Here is a 17,454-nt window from a genome sequence, read left to right on the forward strand (position 1 = left end):
CCAAAATGGGAGATTTTTGAAGGACTTTCCCTCAGTTTGTATAATAGAGAGGGAAGAGAGACAGAAAGAAGCTTCTGGATATGGCATGGAGCTATTTAAATCATGGAAGTGACAAATTACAGAAGAGGCCATGTAGATGTAGAGGGTATGGAGATGTTTCCTGTGGATATTCAGGAAACTCAATTCTGTCAAGAGATGGGTTAGCGAATCAACTTGCATGACTTGCTAGGAAGCATGAACGATGAATTCCAATAACGGAAGAAGCTAGTTATCTTGGGAGCCTGTTAAGTGTGCAAGTGTTTGAAAACTTGTACAGGTCTCTAAACCGTTGTTGGAACATCAAAGGCAATACTGTGAATGACAAAATCTGCTCTTGCCCCATTTGTGAGGTAACTTAGAGAAATAGTTACTGTATCTGAGGCTTGACTTTCCCATTGGTAATATTGGGACTGTCCCAGGAGTGAAATTCAGCAGGTTCTGACAGGTTCTGGAAAATCGGTAGCGGAAATTTTGAGCAGTTCGGAGAACTGGCAAATACCACTTCTGGCTGGCCCCAGAGTAGGGTGGGAATGGAGATTTTGCAATATCCTTCCTCCAGGAGTGGGGAGGGAATGGGGATTTTGCAGTATCCTTCCCCTGCCATGCCCACCAAGACATTCCCACCAAGCCACACCACGCCCACCAAGCCACGCTCACAGTATCAGTAGTAAAAAAAATTTGGATTTCACCACTGGAATGGGGATTTTGCAGTATCCTTCCCCTGGAGTGGGGTGGGAATGGAGATTTTGCAGTATCCTCCCCCTGCCATGTCTACCAAGCCACACCACGCCCACTAAGCCACGCCCACAGAACCAGTAGTAAAAAAAATTGAATTTCACCATTGGACTGTCCTAATATGAAACCTCTGAATATTGAACAAAAGGATGGTAGGAATACTGCGTCAGACAGTTACATCTTTATTTTGGAGGCCTTCTGGCTATGAATAATTTTTAAGTTCTTAATTGTGATTTGTATGTTAAGAATCCTCCTTTGAGTTATTCCATTGCTGGCAGATCTTTAATTATTAGATTGGCTGCCTGTTTTTCTATGCTACATGTTTAAAACAGGTTAGTAACTTTAACTTCGTTGCTTCCAGTCTATTACTAAATTTCAGGGAAGGAAATTCCCTTAGCACTGATTTCATTTGGAAATAATTCCGAAGTCCGGAGAAATAACATCTTAACTGTATAAGTTTATAAAATGGATAAGGTATGCCTAGGAACTCCACTGGTATAAAGGCAGAGTCAGACCCATCTGAGTAAAGTTCCCCCGATGGATTAGACATCAAATGAATAATTTTGTGTCTTTGCAGGAGGAAAAACTGTGCATCGTCCCCTCAGGCTGTCCTGTGGAATCGGACGCAGCAACCTGAAGACAGGCTGCCCGTCCAGGGCACACTTGACGCAAGATCCTCCAGCTCCTCTTCTTCCAATCATTCGGAGAACTTCTCAAGACTAGGCAGCAGTCCACTCGAAGTCCCTAAGACCAGGTGAGAGGCAGTTCATTCCTGTCAGTTATTGGGAAGGGGAGGACGGGGATCAGGCATTGCTAGCAAGCAGAGGTATGAGCAGGGCTCCTCCTGGGAACAGAGGAAATCCCTGATCTCTATTGGGGGGAAAAAATCTCTGGAAGAAACCTGGTCAGGTAGACGCATGCTAATGGTTTGCAGAGAATCTTCTGGAAGCGTCTCAAATCACTTTCTAGAAAAAGCGGCGTGAGCTTTTTTGCCTTCTGCAGTAGAAAAGTATAATTACAGTAGCAATTTAGTGCTTTTCAGCTACACCTGGCTTCTGCCACCTGAGAGGCTTGTTTTTGCTGCCATAAATAGGGACTTGGCTGACACAGGGAAAGTGGAGATAAGACTGTAAATTTAATGGTTGGCATCTAGAGTCTGGAGATTTGGAGAGTGTCACCATATCAGAGGAACAAAGAGCCTTAGTGAACTGAATCTGGGACAGCTAGAATGTTCAGCTCAGTTCTTTTCCGGTTCTGATGATTTCATGTCTGCAATTTATAGGCTTGTGTCCATGGCTTTCTGGCTGAAAAAAAATGACATTTTCATCAAAATGAAACAATGCTGAGATTTTTAGGATGCAAAGTTTCATATCCAGATTTCAAGGGACATGGGGAAATGTTTATGGAGCATTAATGTAAACGCAGACTTCTTAAGGAGCCTGTAGAAAGGTAGCGTGCATGTATATGAGGTCCTTCTTGGATCCCTAAGAAGGATGCACTTAGTGGATTTATGTAACTGGGAGAGGACATGTACATGTGGAAATGAATCACTAGAATTGCAATTTAAAAGCTGATGGGAAAGGAAAGAACACCCCCACCCATCTAGGCGGATGCAGTTCAGCAGCACAAGCCTAGTTTGACTATAATACAGGTAAAATTGAAATGCAAATTTGATGAGGATTTTGCCTTTTTGGCCAGGTAAGTCTTCTGCTGTAATTCTTGTTGGTCACAGTCTTCAACTTATCAAAAGATGTATTTAAAATACCGGACCAGAGTTCAGTTTTGTCAAGGGAGAAGCCAAAATTACACCGTATTTGCTGTATTTGTAATAGACCTTGATCATAGGCAAAAACGACGGTGGGCCAAAGCCAAAATGAAAACTCAGCTCAGGTTGTTTTCATTTGAAAAGAAAGGTTTTGGGGGAGATCCTAAGCAGGATTTTCTTCTTGAAACTAGTTCTCCATCTAAGGGCCCTATTGAACTACAGAAATGTGTCCCAGACTCCTCTCCCCCCCCCCCCCCAATTTAGATATGCATTTGGCTGGTTTGGATTCAAATGTTCAAATGTTGTGTCCTGTTTTATGTGTCACAGTTTGGTATTAAGGTTTTTACTCTAGCTTGACTTGTTTATTGCCTAGAAACCTGGTGTAATATTAGGTGTAATAAATAAACATTGAATGCTCTCAGATCCTTTATTAAAAAAAACTTGCTTCTGTTGTCCAAGAGGAAAAATTAAGCCTGGATGCTTGTATTCCACTTTGTTGTTGTTAGTTGCGAAGTCGTGTCCGACCCATCACAACTTCATGGACCAGGTTCCTCCAGGCCTTTCTGTCCTCTACCATCCCCCGGAGTCCATTTAAGCTCACGCCTACTGCTTTGGCAACTCCATCCAGCCACCTCGTTCTCTGTTGTCCCCTTCTTCTTTTGCCCTCAATCTTTCCCAGCATTAGGCTCTTCTCTAGTGAGTCTCTTCCTTCTCATTAGGTGGCCAAAGTATTTGAGTTTGTATTCCACTAGTAGCTTTTTAATGGGATGGTGGGTGGGGGACTCTGCTTGAGAGATAAACATATTTCTAAAGTATAAATCAATGTTTCTCCACCTTGGCCATTTGAAGATGTGTAGACTTCAGCTCCCAGAATTCTGGGAGGCTGGGGAATTTTGGGAGTTGAAGTCAGCTGTGAAAAAAGAGAAGAAGAAGAAGAAAAACCTGGCTGTCTTTGATCCCATCTCCCACCAGAAGAAGTCTCTTCTGTTACATGGGCAGAGTGGCAGACTAGGCCTGGCTGTCTGCTTCTGAAGGCTGGAGTGATGTTTAATTGAAGCCAAAGAAACATATTGGTAGTTAAGCTGGCAGGCATATGCATTCCTGCGCTCCAGTTGCCCGAAGCCGTGAATGAGTGAAATTAAAAGGCATCACTCAGTACTGCCCTGTTGGGAGTTGTCTGGTTTCCTACAGTAATTGCAGCAAGACTGCTGGGTTGTTCCTATTTGGGCATTCTGTTCAACTGTGGTGAAAATAAATGCTTAAAAAAATAATAATAATACAGGTAGTCCTCACCTTACCACCATAATTGAGCCTGCCAGTTACAGTTGTGTTTTGACGGTCATAAAGTAGGTCGCTCGTGTGACTCATCCGATTTTATGATCTTTTGGTGGCGTTTGTTAAGCAAACCCTTTGTAAATGCTGGTTTTGGGCAAAAACGTAATAAATCAGGGTCATGTGACTACAGGATGCTGCAAACAGCCATAAATGTGGACTGGTTGCCAAGAATTCGAAATGCAGTCATGTGATGCAATCAGGTTGTCATAACTTCAGAACCAGTTCATAAGTACCTTTGGGGAGGGGGGAGAATGTCATAACTTCAAATGGTCATTAAGTGACCAGTCGTAAGTCAAGGACCACCTGTAACAATTTGTCTGCTACCCTACCTAACCAACATGGCCCATGGTAGAAAAATAAAATGAGGCGTAATAGCTTATGTATCCACAAATATATAACTAATGAATTTCTGTCTTGGTGGCATGAAGAATTTTTGTACTGTGAGGAGCTGTCCATGGTATTTTCCCCCCTCCTGCATTGAGATGCACTTTGTGGATTTCTTTTGTTTTAAGTAAGATCTAAAGTGATCTTGCACCTCGTATCCTATCTGAGATGTTGTTGTTGTTGTTTTTTTATTTTGTGTGTTGTTCACAATGCTGTACAAGCTGCTTGATTCTAAAGCCAGCTTAAATTCTATACTAATAATATTCTTCAAAGAAGCAAAGATGATGCTCAGGAGGGGGTTTGCAATCAGCCAAATTAATTATGTTTAAGACTCACACAAGTGGTTAGCAAATTGTTCATGCTGCATCTGGAAGCATTTTTTCCAAAAAAAGAAAAAAAAATACACTGGTAGTTTTGTGATAATTTTGAGAATACAGGTAGTCCTTGACTTATGACAATTGAGCCCAAAATTTCTGTTACTAAACGAGACAGTTAAATGAGTTTTGCCTTCGCTCCATTTTTCAACCTTTTTTGCCGCAGTTGTTAAGTGACTCACTGCAGTTGTTGAGTTAATAAAACAGTTGTAAAGTGAATCTGGCTTCCCCACTGACTTTGCTTGTGAGACAATCGCAAAAGGACGCTGCAACTGTCATAAATATGAACCAGTTGCTGAGCACCTGAATTTTGATAACGGGACTGTTGGGGATGCTGCAACAGTCCTAATTCTGAAAAATGATCATAAGTCACTTTTTTTTTCAGTGCTGTTGTAACTTCAAGCGGTCACTAAATGAACTGTTGTAAGTCGAGGACTATCTGCACTGTTCCAGAAGTTTGGAATGGACTGTTGGATGGAGTGCTGGTGTCTCCTCCACAACTTCACAGCGTTGTATTTTATGCTTCTTATATTCATTCGTCTGTTCTTTAAATGAATTCATCATTCCAATCTGAAAGAAACTGAAACTTTAGCTTGGCGAAAAAGAATGACAACTCTGTAATTTCATAAGTCACTTTTTTCAGTGGTGGTGTAACTTCAAGCAGTCACTAAATGAATTGTTGTAAGTCAAGGACTATATGAGCTTCTTTTCCAGTTTTCCATTCTGGTTGTAAAATTATTTTCATCACCATTGTAACTGTGAATGGTAACTAAGTGAGGCAGTCACTAAACAAAGACTACCTGTATATCTTCTTCTTGCCCATCTCAATCCCTGCTATACCTGGAATTTTTAAGCTTCTGGCCATTGATTGCAAATTCTTGTTCCTATATTTACCTGCAGCCATTCTGAAGATTCCCAGTATTTTTATATATTGCATTTATACCTTGCTCAAGGATTTCCTCTGATTTTTTCTCTACTTCAGCTGGGCTGGACTTGAGGGAGAGTGAATGACTTATTATGGCACCCAGTTAAGATCTGCAAATCAATGTGCATTTGAATTTGGGTCTCTCTGGAGACAACATCTTAATCAATCTACCTGTCAAGATGGTTTCATCAGTTGGAATGTTGACACTATTGCTAGATTAGCTAAAGGTTTAGAGTATCTGCAAATTGCCGTAACCTGGGGAAGTCTATTATATCTCTGAGATAAGCTGATGGCTATTGCTATAGGCAAGACCTTCTTGTTTGGGGTTTGGGGTGCAAGACGCTTGGATCTGAGCTATTGTGAGCTTGCAATTATGCCCTGAGTCAGGTAATACATGCTGTAATATGTCAGTAAAGTGATGTGCTTGAAAATTTCTACTGACTGCCCCAAGTGGTGTTTGATTGCAGGTTGTATTTTTAGGGTCTGTACAAAGATCTGTCTGCCATTCAGTCACTGTTAATAGAGTAATTATTAGGTCTCTGCTGTTTCTAGTTAAATATTTGCACATAGGGAGCCCTTAGCATGTCAGCTGATTACCATATTTCTGCTTACATCAGGCAGATATGGACAACTGTCGGTTTTAGGCACCAGGCACTGATGTAGAATTTAACCATTAATAATACTCAAATCCAAATTGTGGCAGACACTCAAAGCTCCCAAGACAGGCTGAATCCTGCTGCATGTATACAGTAGTGGCCAAAATTATGTAAACCTTTTGGGAAAAGTATATTTTTTAAAACTAGCTAATAACACCACTTGTTTTTGGAGTAGTACCATACAATTATATATCAATGTAAAGGTAATTTAATCAAGAATGTAATGCAATAACTTTTATGAAGGATTTGCTATTAGAATTGCAGTTACAGTATAAAGAAGAAAAATGAAACACGTAGAAGAAATGAGATATTCAAAAATTATCACCATGTCAGTTAATACTTAGTTGGGTAACCTTTAGCATGAATTACAGCCTTACAACATCTTCCCATGGAGTGAACCAAGTCTTTTAGTTCTGCAGCTGTTATAATGTGAAACCAAGATTGATTGAATAATTGCTTCTATTAACTGGGTTTTATTGCTGGGTCGCTTCTGACTAACAAGTTTTTTTAGTCGGCTCCATAGATTTTCAATTGGGTTAAGGTCTGGGCTATTCCCAGGCCATTCCAGCAGTGGAATATAATTATCTTGAAACTCCCCCAAAAAACCCTCAAAAATATACTTTTCCCAAAAGGTTTCCACAATTTTGGCCACTACTGTAAACTAATGGAGATGAACAAAGGTACAGAGGAGAAGAAAAAGAAAAGTCCTTCTTCAAATATGTTCATATAATTTTATTTCAGCTTTTCTGGTTTGACAGAAAAGCTAGCAAGCACCCGTAGCACAAATGCTGAAATTCTGGTTTATTTCTCTCCACAATGTCAGAAATGTATTGTGGAGTTGCTTGTGTAGATTTGTAGGATATAAACATTTTTCTGGAAGGCTGAGAATCTTAGGAAATTATATTTTTGTTCCCAAAGTGCACTTTTCACCATTTCCACCTTTGTGCAGAAATTAATATGGGCCCATAAATGAGACTGCTGGATATGTTGGCTGGCTGGCTGGGGAGTTCTGGGAGTTGAAGTCCATACATCTTAAAGTTGCCACGTTTGAAAAACGCTGCTTTGGGCCATCCAAGTCTAACCTCCCGCTTGGTTCAGGAATCCAAATTGAAATAGCCATCTAGCCTCCACTTGAGCGAGTTCAGGGAAGAGAATTCTCAGTTGTTGAATCACTTTTAATGTTAGGATGGTATTTCTGACATTCATTTGGAATTTGCCTTTCCTTATCTTCAATTAAATCTTTTCAACAGATCTTAAATTTTTAGCTCTTTAATCATAACCACTGTCCTTTTTTCAAATTATATTTGTTTCTCTGAATTTTTCATAAACGGTGCTGCCTAGATTCAGTTCCTGAGGTTTGAGCTAATGAATGCAAAATTAAGTATAATGATATTTTCTCATAGATTGGAAACTGCGGTTCCATTGAGATCATATCAGACTACCAACAAAGGAGAGTATTTCTAGCTCAGGGTTGACATGAAGGGTCCTTGGTGTTCCCTGAATTCAGTTGTTTTTATGCAGATGTTTCATTACTCAAACTAAGTAACATCATCAGTGCTAGTAAGGAGTAAAGTTTGCTCTCAGTTTATATTCTAGTGGCCTGCCCTGTCAGAGTTAGTCAAGGCAAGCCACTAGAATATAAATTTAGAGCAAACTCTACTCCATACTAGCATTGATGATGTTACCTAATTTGAATAATGAAACGTCTGCATAAAAACAACCAAGCTCAAAGAGCACTATGGGATCCCTCGTGATCTAAGGCTGCATTTAATTTTGTTTGGGGCAATTAGTTTGGGGCAATATTTTATACTATATTTTTGTCTGTTTGTTTGAGCCGTGGTGGCGCAGTGGTTAGAATGCAGTACTGCAGGCTACTTTTGCTGACTGCCGTCTGCCTGCAGGTTGGCAGTTCGATTCTCACCCGCTCAATGTTACCTCAGCTTTCCATCCTTCTGAGGTTGATAAAATGAGGACCAAGATTGTTGGGGGCAATCTGTAAACTCTGTAAACCGCTTACAGAGGGCTGTAAAGCACTGTGAAGCAGTATATAAGTCTTAAGTGTTATTGCTATTGCTATTTATTAGATTTCTTTGACGCCCATCTCGCCTTGAGGCGACTGTCTATGTATGCTACTAATTTTATTCTGTATTTATATTTCAAAATTGGACTTCCTAAGGTGGTTGTAGTCTGCCACATTGTATCAATGTCTAGCTTTCATTTCAAGGAACTCAGTGCAGCGACGATTCCTTTTTCTTATCATATTGTATCCTTAACACCTGTTCAAAAAAATCATACAGTAAACAACCAAGCTCATACAGCACCAAGGACTACCTGATGGATTTTCTTCGTGTCTTAAGAAGGAAAGATTTGTCTGACCTTTTCCACAACTGCCATGGTCTTTGATACTTTTGAAATCTTTGGTTTTAAGATTTAATATCTGAAATGAGATATTAAAATTAGGGGAATTAAAAGTAGACAGCATGAGTATAAGTTACGAGCATTTGCGGATGACCTGGTTGTTACCTTAGCCCAACCAACACAATCGATTACAGCCTTGATGGAAATAATTAACCCATATGGACAAGTATCTGGTTTTAAAATAAATACAGCTAAAACAAAGATAATAGCTAAAAATATGACAAGTAGCCAAAAAGAAGAGATAGAAAGGGTAACAGGATTTGAGATAGTAAAGAAGGTGAAATATTTAGGGGTTTATATTATGACCACAAATATGAAACTATATCAGCACAATTATGAACCGTTGTGGCAAAAAATACAGAAAGAAATGGAAAAATAGAAAAAATTACAATTGTCTTTGCTGGGAAGGATAGCGGCAGTAAAAATGAATGTCTTGCCAAGGTTTTTATTTTTTTTTTTCAAATGATACCTATACTTAAAAAAGATGAAAATTTGAAGGAATGGCAGAAGGGCATAAATAAGTTTGTGTGGACAGGGAAGAAACCGAGAGTAAATCAAAAGTTAATGCAAGATACACGAGAAAGAGGAGGTCTTAAAATGCCCAATTTAAGATTGTATTACGAAGCCGCTGCCCTCTCAGCAGTTACTGATTGGATAAATTTAACAGAGGAAAGGATATTAAACATTGAAGGATACGGTCTGGTCTACGGCTGGTATGTTTATTTATTGTATGATAAGAAAGTAGATAAGACTTTTAAAAGTCATATATTAAGGAATGCTTTATTGCGTGTCTGGAAGAAGTATCAATACAAATTAAACGATAAGTTACCAATATGGACAGTACCCAGACACGCGATAGAGAATATAAATGTGGAGCAAAAACAAGATAAGATTACATATAAGGAACTCCTTTATAAAGAAGGAGTTGGATTACAACTAAAATCTATGGAACAATTAAGAGAAGAAGGAATAATTAGAACTTGGTTTCAGTATGGACAGCTGCAGGCCAGATGGGGAGAAGATCAGAAAACTGGTATTTTGCAACAGGATGAGAACTTGATAAAACAAATAAGAGACAAAGGTCAAATGCATATAAAAAGGTTGTATAATGTATTATTTATTTATTTATTTATTTATTATTTAAATTTGTATACCGCCCTTCTCCCGAAGGACTCAGGCCGGTGCACAGCCAAATTAAAATACATACAATACAAAATTTAAAATAATTTAAAACAGAATTAAATCCAATTGGCTTCCCGAAATATTTAAAAACCCATTACCCTTAAAAAACCCTTTAAAAATTTTAAGCCAGCCCAGCTTGCTGGAATAGGAAGGTCTTCAAAGCTCGACGGAAGGTACGGAGGTCTGGGATTAGTCGTATTCCTGGGGGTAGCTCGTTCCAGAGGGTGGGTGCCCCCACAGAGAAGGCCTTCCCCCTGGGGGTCGTCAGTCGGCATTGCTTGACCGACGGCACCCTAAGGAGGCCCTCTCTGTGGGACCGAATTGGCCGGTGGGAGGTTATCGGTGGCAGAAGGTGGTCTCGCAAATAGCCGGGCCCTAAGCCATGGAGCGCTTTAAAGGTGAGAACCAATACCTTGAAGCGCACCCGGAAGACCACCGGGAGCCAGTGCAGCTCGCGCAGGCAAGGTGTCACATGGGAGCGCCAAGTCGCTCCCATAATTAGTGGAAATAGATTCAGAAACAGAGCTAGTCAAGGATTGTATGATAAAATGGGTACAAAATATAGGAGAACCAATAATGATGGAAACATGGGAAAAGATATGGGTTAGAAATGTAAGATTTACACAAGCCCAAAATTTAAGAGAGAACTTTTATAAAATGTTTTATAGATGGCATTTAGATCCAAAAAAACTAGCCTGCATGTATCCAAATTTACAACCTAAATGTTGGCGATGTGAGTGTGAAGATGCTACGTATTTTCATATATGGTGGACATGTAAAAAAATTAAGGCTTTCTGGATAAAAATATGGTGGATTATTCAAAATATTTTAAAGAAAAAGATCAAATTTACACCACAGTTTTTTTTGTTGGGAATAGTTACGGATTGTACTGTGACAGAGACTAAGTTGGTCTTAAATTTAATAACAGCAGCCAGACTACTGGTGGCACAGTATTGGAAGAAAGAAGATCCACCTACTATTGAGGAATGGATACTAAAAGTCGCACATTTGGCAGAGATGGCGAAAATCTCATCATATCTTAAAGATCACTCAAACGAAAGATACATATCGGAGTGGAGAAGATGGATTGACTATATTCAAAACAAGTATCAGACTAAGAAGTTTCATATAGCTTATGAATGAAACATTTTTAATCTTTAGTTTATGTTTACAGTGTTTTGAGTTATAAGGAATTAAAGACCTAGGGAGAATTTGAAGTCAACAAATTGTTAGCATATTTTAGTTTTATGTTTGTGAATGTTATACCCTGTGCTTGTTCTGGGAAGTCGAGGGAGGGGGGTGGGGGGGGAAGGGAGAGGGGGAAAGGGTGGGTGGGTGGGCAAGGGGGGTGGGATGGGGTGAGGGTGGAGAGGTGGGGGGGAGAAAATGTTTTGTATCTTTTATAAAACTTTTCAATAAAAAAAATATATATCTGAAATGGAATATTAAATGAAAGGAGCCTGTGAGAAAACTCTCTGTGTCCTCTTATGATGATGATGATGTTATCCATTTATCACCAGTTGTGTTCGACTCTTTTTTTATTATTATTAAAAAGTTTTATCAAATATTACAACAATTTTTCCCGTCCCTCCTCCCCCCCATCCCTCCTCCACCGACCCCCCCCCCCATCCCGCCTACTCCCACCCCCCACCCCGGACTTCCCAGAGCAAATACAGGGTGTAACATTTAACAAGCATAAACTAAAATATGCTAACTTTCTATAGACTCCAAACTCCCTCTTGCTCTTTAACTCCCCTTCCAACTAACAAAACATAATTCAAAAAGAAAAAATAATTCTGTTTTTCTTTTTTTTTTTCATTCATAAGCTATTTGAAACTTTTTACTCTGATATTTGTTTTGAATATAGTCAATCCATCTTCTCAGTTCCGATATATATCTTTCATTTGAATGGTCCTTCAAGTATGCTGAATTTTTTGCCATCTCTGCTAAATTCACTACTTTTAATGTCCATTCTTCAATAGTAGGTAAGTCTTCCTTCTTCCAATACTGCACCACCAAAAGTCTGGCTGCTGTTATTAAATTTAAAATCAATTTAGTCTCTATAACTGTACAATCTGTAATTATACCCAACAAAAAGAACTGTGGAGTAAATTTTATCTTCTTCTTGAGAATATTTTGAATAATCCACCATATTTTTATCCAAAATGCCTTAATTTTTTTACATGTCCACCATATATGATAATACGTGGCATCATCACATTTACATCTCCAACACTTAGGTTGCAAACTTGGATACATACAGGCTAGCTTTTTAGGATCTAGATGCCATCTATAAAACATTTTATAAAAGTTCTCTCTTAAATTTTGGGCTTGCGTAAACTTTACATTTCTAACCCATATTTTTTCCCATGTTTCCATCATTATTGGTTCTTCAATATTTTGTGCCCATTTTATCATACAGTCCTTAACTAGCTTCATTTTTTCAATATTAAAACCTCCTGCCCCTCCACTTGAGGTTTATTTTTAAAAGTGGCTTGTAAAATTTCATTGCGTATCCTCCTTGTAGTAAAATAGACTACAATGTCTCTTGATAAATGTTTCTGTCTGGCAACCCATAAATTGATGCGATAGATTTTGTCAATTTGCCATTCAAAATTTGCTTTTTGTTCTCCCATTATCTATGCAAATACTTCTGCAAAAATCTCTCTCAAATTCTCTTGCTTATTTTCCTTCAGACCTCTTATTCTCAAAGCAAATTCCATGTCTCTATATTGTATCATTGTTAGGTCGGCCTCTGCTCTTTCCATCTTATTCTGAACCTCTCCCATTTTATTTTCCAAATTCACATTAGACTGCTTAATTTCTTCCACTTTTCCATCTAATGATTCAATATGGCTTGCCAGACCTTGAACTGCCATGACAATATCTTCTCTAATTTCCTGATTTCGAATTTGAATAAACTGTTTAATTTCAGCCATCTCATCAGCAACATCTCGAATTTTATCCTCAAACACAGAAGTAATTTTTTTCTCTGTAACAGAGGCTTGTGTTTTAAGGGCTTCCTGCAACATTTCAAGTGTTAATATTAGTGGTTCCGTTGGAGCAGAGAGAGACTGCAATTTGGACATTTGAGCTGGCAAACTCCCAGCACTTTTAGGGACAACACTCTTTATTTGTTTTGAAGCCATTTTTAGTTTTCAATTTGAATTTATTCAGCAACCAGAACAACAAGTCCACCAGGCCCAAAAATTTCCAGTCCTTAAATAATATCAATCATTTTTTAAAATCACTACTATAGTCTTTTTAGCCTTTAAATCTTCTTTCTTTCAAAGCAGAAATCTCTAGTTTTAGACAGGGGCTGCCAGCGCTAAACGAAACTTTCCTTTTAGCTTTCACTTTCCACGCCCCATTAGAACTCAATCGCCATCTTGCTTTCACTTTCTTCCCTTAATAACTCAGAAGGAAGTAATACAAATTTAGAGTTAAAGTTTAGTACTTGCAAATCTGATCTCTCCTGGCTTTGCTCAGCCTGCTTCCAAATCCAATGTTTTATTCAAAGCGTTGTTTGCAGGGGTGGTCGCGGCATCTTGTTCTGCTTAAAGCAGAAACGTCCCGGATCCGGAGCTCTGTCGGGCTTCCAGGGAGCTCTCACCTTTCGAGCCCCAGAATTGTTCCTGGGGCTCTTGGGGAACTCTACCTACACCCGTCTTTTTTTTTTTAATTTGATTTATATGCCGCCCTTCTCCGGAGACTCAGGGCGGCTTACAATGTGCTCAGCAATAGCCTTCATCCTTTTGTATATTTATACAAAGTCATCTTATTGCCCCCACAAACTGGGTCCTCATTTAACCTACCTTAGAAAGGATGGAAGGCTGAGTCAACCTTGAGCCTGGTAAGATTCGAACCTGCAGTAATTGCAGGCAGCTGGTCTTAATAACCAACTTAATAACAGGGTGCCTTAGACCACTGTACTACCAAGGCTCTTTCCGTCTGCTCTCTTCCTCCCCTGTTCCCGGGGAGAAAGTTTCCAAGCCGCTAGACAGCTGATTTGTGCTGTTCTAGCGGCTTTACGCGATCGGGGGCGATCGCGGGGCTGGCACTCACAAAGGAGCGTCTTCAACGCCTATGGTGCCACTGGAAGTCCCCCAGTTGTGTTCGACTCTTGGCGATTCTATGGGCCAGGTTTCTCCACATCTTCTAATTTTGCACTGCTGTGTCCTCTTAACAAATTCCCAAATTGATACCCTTTGTAACTAAAGCCTTTGCCAATAGGTGGAAAAAATAGCATGAGGAAGACTAGAATTCAAACCCAGTATCTGGAATTGGAAGGAGCCGATAACGAGTGATATAAAAGATTTTCCCGGGGACCTGGATTTTACTGCAAAGTTTGCCAAAAAAATAAATAAATCAAGCTACGGGGTACTTGGTGCTCTCCCTCCTAGCACTGATGATATTACCTAGTTGGGTAATGAAACATCTTCAAGAAAACAACCAAGTTCAGCAGCAAAGATCCCACAGTTCAACCCTGAGCTACAAATATTCTATTGAGATAGCAATAGCACTTAGACTTATATATCACTTTACGGTGCTTTTACAGCCCTCTCTAAGCGGTTTACAGAGTCAGCCTATTGCCCTCAACAATCTGGGTCCTCGTTTTACTGACCTGGGAAGGGTGGAAGGCTGAGTCCACCTTGAGCCTGGTGAGATTTGAACTGCCAAATTGCAGGCAGCTGGCAGGCAGCAGAAGTAGCCTGCAGTACTGCACTCTCACCACTGCGCCACCGCGGCTCATGTTCAGGCTATGTTAGGGAACAAAGACACCCTGTAAGGCACCCTATAAAGCAGTTGTATATCTTCACCTGCAGAGACTGCTTCCAAAGCTGAACCTCCTATCAGACTAAATCCTTGCCCAAAGTCTTGAACTCCCCCTTCTTCCACCGCTCCCAAGTTTAGCGTCTGTTCAAGTTTTTTCTCTCTCTTTTCCTGACTAGCTAACTTGGCTTGTCTAATCAGGCAGTGGGAGGAATGAAAAAGCAGTTCTCAGAACCCCCAGTATTTCTTCTTGGCAGAGAAAGTTGGTGCAGTGGAAAGAGATGACCTAATTAAACGAAGCCCTTTCTCCGGGACTACACCTTAAACCTGATCTGCTTGAAAACCCAGAGGAAGTTAATGGTTTACCTTCTAGAGAGAAGGACAGCCTTATCCCAGCCTTGTCTTGCCCTCATTAGCCAGTTTTCCTTTCAGAGAGGCTGGCTGGCTGGCTGCTCTATAGGATGTACAGCGTTTCTGCTTTCCCTTCATTTTGAGTAAGCTTAATGATCAGAGGAGAAGGCTGCCCTGCTATGAACTGCTTGCTGGTTCAGAAGCAGAAAGCAAAGAGTAAGGATATGTTTTTTTCTCAATGGAAGGAAATTAGAAAAGTCCCTCGGGGACTTTCTGTGTTGAGACCAGTGTTCACACAATATTATCTTGACGGATGGGGAAGTTGTGACCCGGCCAGATTTGTGAATCATACCACAAACTATTAAGGCTGCTGAATAGAAAAAGTGGAATTGGGGAGAACTCTGGAAGCCTGGGTGAAGGTGGGAGAAATGGAGATTGTGACTTAAATTAAATACAGTGAAAAGGCTATGTAGAGAGAGAGAGGAGTGGGGGTGGGGGGAGGTATTTGTTCTTCCCCAGTGTAGTAATGTCTTCACACAAATGATCTACCGGTAAATGCTGCAAATAATGTCAATTGAATAGGGTTTTTAAATTTTTTAAAAGTTATTTTGGATGAAAGGGACAGGTCCACTTGGATATCTGGAAAAATGTTTTTCTGAAGCTCACTAAAACAAGGGTCTATTAAATTGAGCTTCATTATAACTGAATATATTAGGATTTTTTTTTATTTCAGCTATATAGTGATAGGGTGCAAACTGTCTGTAAATAAATAGGAAAAAAATACTTGGGATCATAATTATCAATGAAAATAGCATCTGGTTAAAAAAAAAAAGCAAGTTCTGTGCCATGAATAATTAGTATTGGAAGATCAAGCTGCTAAGATTGTAATGATGGTATGCAAATCTGTAGCATGATGTCCATATCTGGAATCTTGTATATAGTTCTGGTATTCGTGTTTGAGAAAAGGATATAATAGAATTGAAAATGTGTAGCACATAGAACACATTTCTATGTTCTCATAAAGCTGGAAGGGATCTTGGAGTTTCTGGTACTTCAACCCCCTGCTCAAGGCAGAAGACCTTATACTATCCCAGTCAAATAGTTGTCCAGTATGTTCTTGAAAACTTCCAGTGATGGAGCACCCACAACCTCAGGAGCTAGTAGATTTACCATCAAGCTATTCCATTGGTGAATTGTTAGGAATTTTCTCCTTGGTTTTAAATTGCAACTCTCTTTGACAAGTTTCCACCCATTGCTTCTTGTCCTGCCCTCTGGTGCTTTCGAGAATAAGTTGATCTCCTCTTCTCTGTAAGAGCCCAGAGGTGATTTTCAGCAGGTTCTGACCAGTTCTGGAGAACCGGTAGCGGAAATTTTGAGTCATTCGGAGAACCGGTAAATACCACCTCTGACTGGCCCCGCCCCCATCTATTCTCTGCCTCCCAAGTCCCAGCTGATCGGGAGGAAATGGGGATTTTGCAGTAAGCTTCCCCTGGAGTGGGCTGGGAATGGAGATTTTACAGTATCCTTCCCCTGCCATGCCCACCAAGCCATGCCACACCCACTAAGCCACACCCACAGAACCAGTAGTAAAAATTTTTGAAACCCACCATTGTAAGAGCCCCTCAAATAATCATATTACCCTTAATCTTTCTCTCTGATAAGCTAGACATACCTAGCTTTCTCAACCGTTCATTGTAGGGTTTAACCTCCAGATCCCTTATCAACTTTGTTGCTCTTCTCTGAACTCTTTCTAGGACCTAAGCTCCCCCCCCCCCCTTTTTTTTTTTTTTTTGTATCTATGTGACCAAAACTGGATGCAGTATTCTAAATGTGGCCTCACTAGTGCATTAAAAAGTGGTCTTATCTTTTTTTGTGTGATCTTCATGCTATCCCTCTATCTATGCAGCCTAAGATCGCATAGAAGCAGGCAACCAAAAATTATCAGGGAGTTCAAATGGTTTTGTTATGAGAGATGGCTAGAATATTTGGGATTCTTTAGTTTAGAAAAAGACAAGTGATTGAAATGCATAAAAGATGCATAGCGTGAAGAAAGTGGAAAGGAAATTCCCCCCCCCCTTCCTTTCTCAAAACACTATGATCATAAGCGATTCAATGGTGCTGATTGGAAAAAGTGTTAGCACGGACCAAAACAAGTACTTCTTTAAACAGGGAATAATTAATCTGGGATTCATTACTGCATAAAGATGAGCTTCACTTTTAATGTTTTTTTTTTTTAAAGAATTGGAGAGTCGGATGGGCTAGTCAGGTTCTATTAATCTGAAGCCTTAATGTCAATGTACAGCATCATTCCAAATATGTGTTCTGACCCAGCCTTAGCAGAAATAAGAAACAGACTCCTTGTCACAAAAAACTCTTCTTTATTTATCTCCTGTGAATTAATGGCATTCACACACCGAAAAGTCCAGGCAATAGTCCTTGAAAGTGTTAACTGCGGTAACAGACCTTATCAGTTCCTTGCGATAATTGCCAGACCATGAGCTCCCAGCCGCAAAGCTG

General features: G+C 39.8%; 1 protein-coding gene across 3 annotated transcripts in view; it reads left to right on the forward strand.

Annotated features, from left to right (window-relative positions):
* The window catches only part of MTMR14 (myotubularin related protein 14), a 121,290-nt gene that overhangs the window by 69,602 nt on the left and 34,234 nt on the right, over positions 1–17,454 (forward strand). For all 3 annotated transcript variants that reach the window (XM_070936758.1, XM_070936759.1, XM_070936760.1), the window contains exon 17: positions 1,352–1,528. In XM_070936758.1, coding sequence (XP_070792859.1) covers positions 1,352–1,528 — 177 coding nt within the window. The remainder of the gene's footprint in view (positions 1–1,351; positions 1,529–17,454) is intronic.

The sequence above is a fragment of the Pituophis catenifer genome, unplaced genomic scaffold, assembly GCF_029215685.1.
Source record: "Pituophis catenifer annectens isolate HBS135680 unplaced genomic scaffold, rPitCat1.0.hap2 SCAF_2, whole genome shotgun sequence".
Lineage (NCBI taxonomy): Eukaryota > Metazoa > Chordata > Lepidosauria > Squamata > Colubridae > Pituophis > Pituophis catenifer.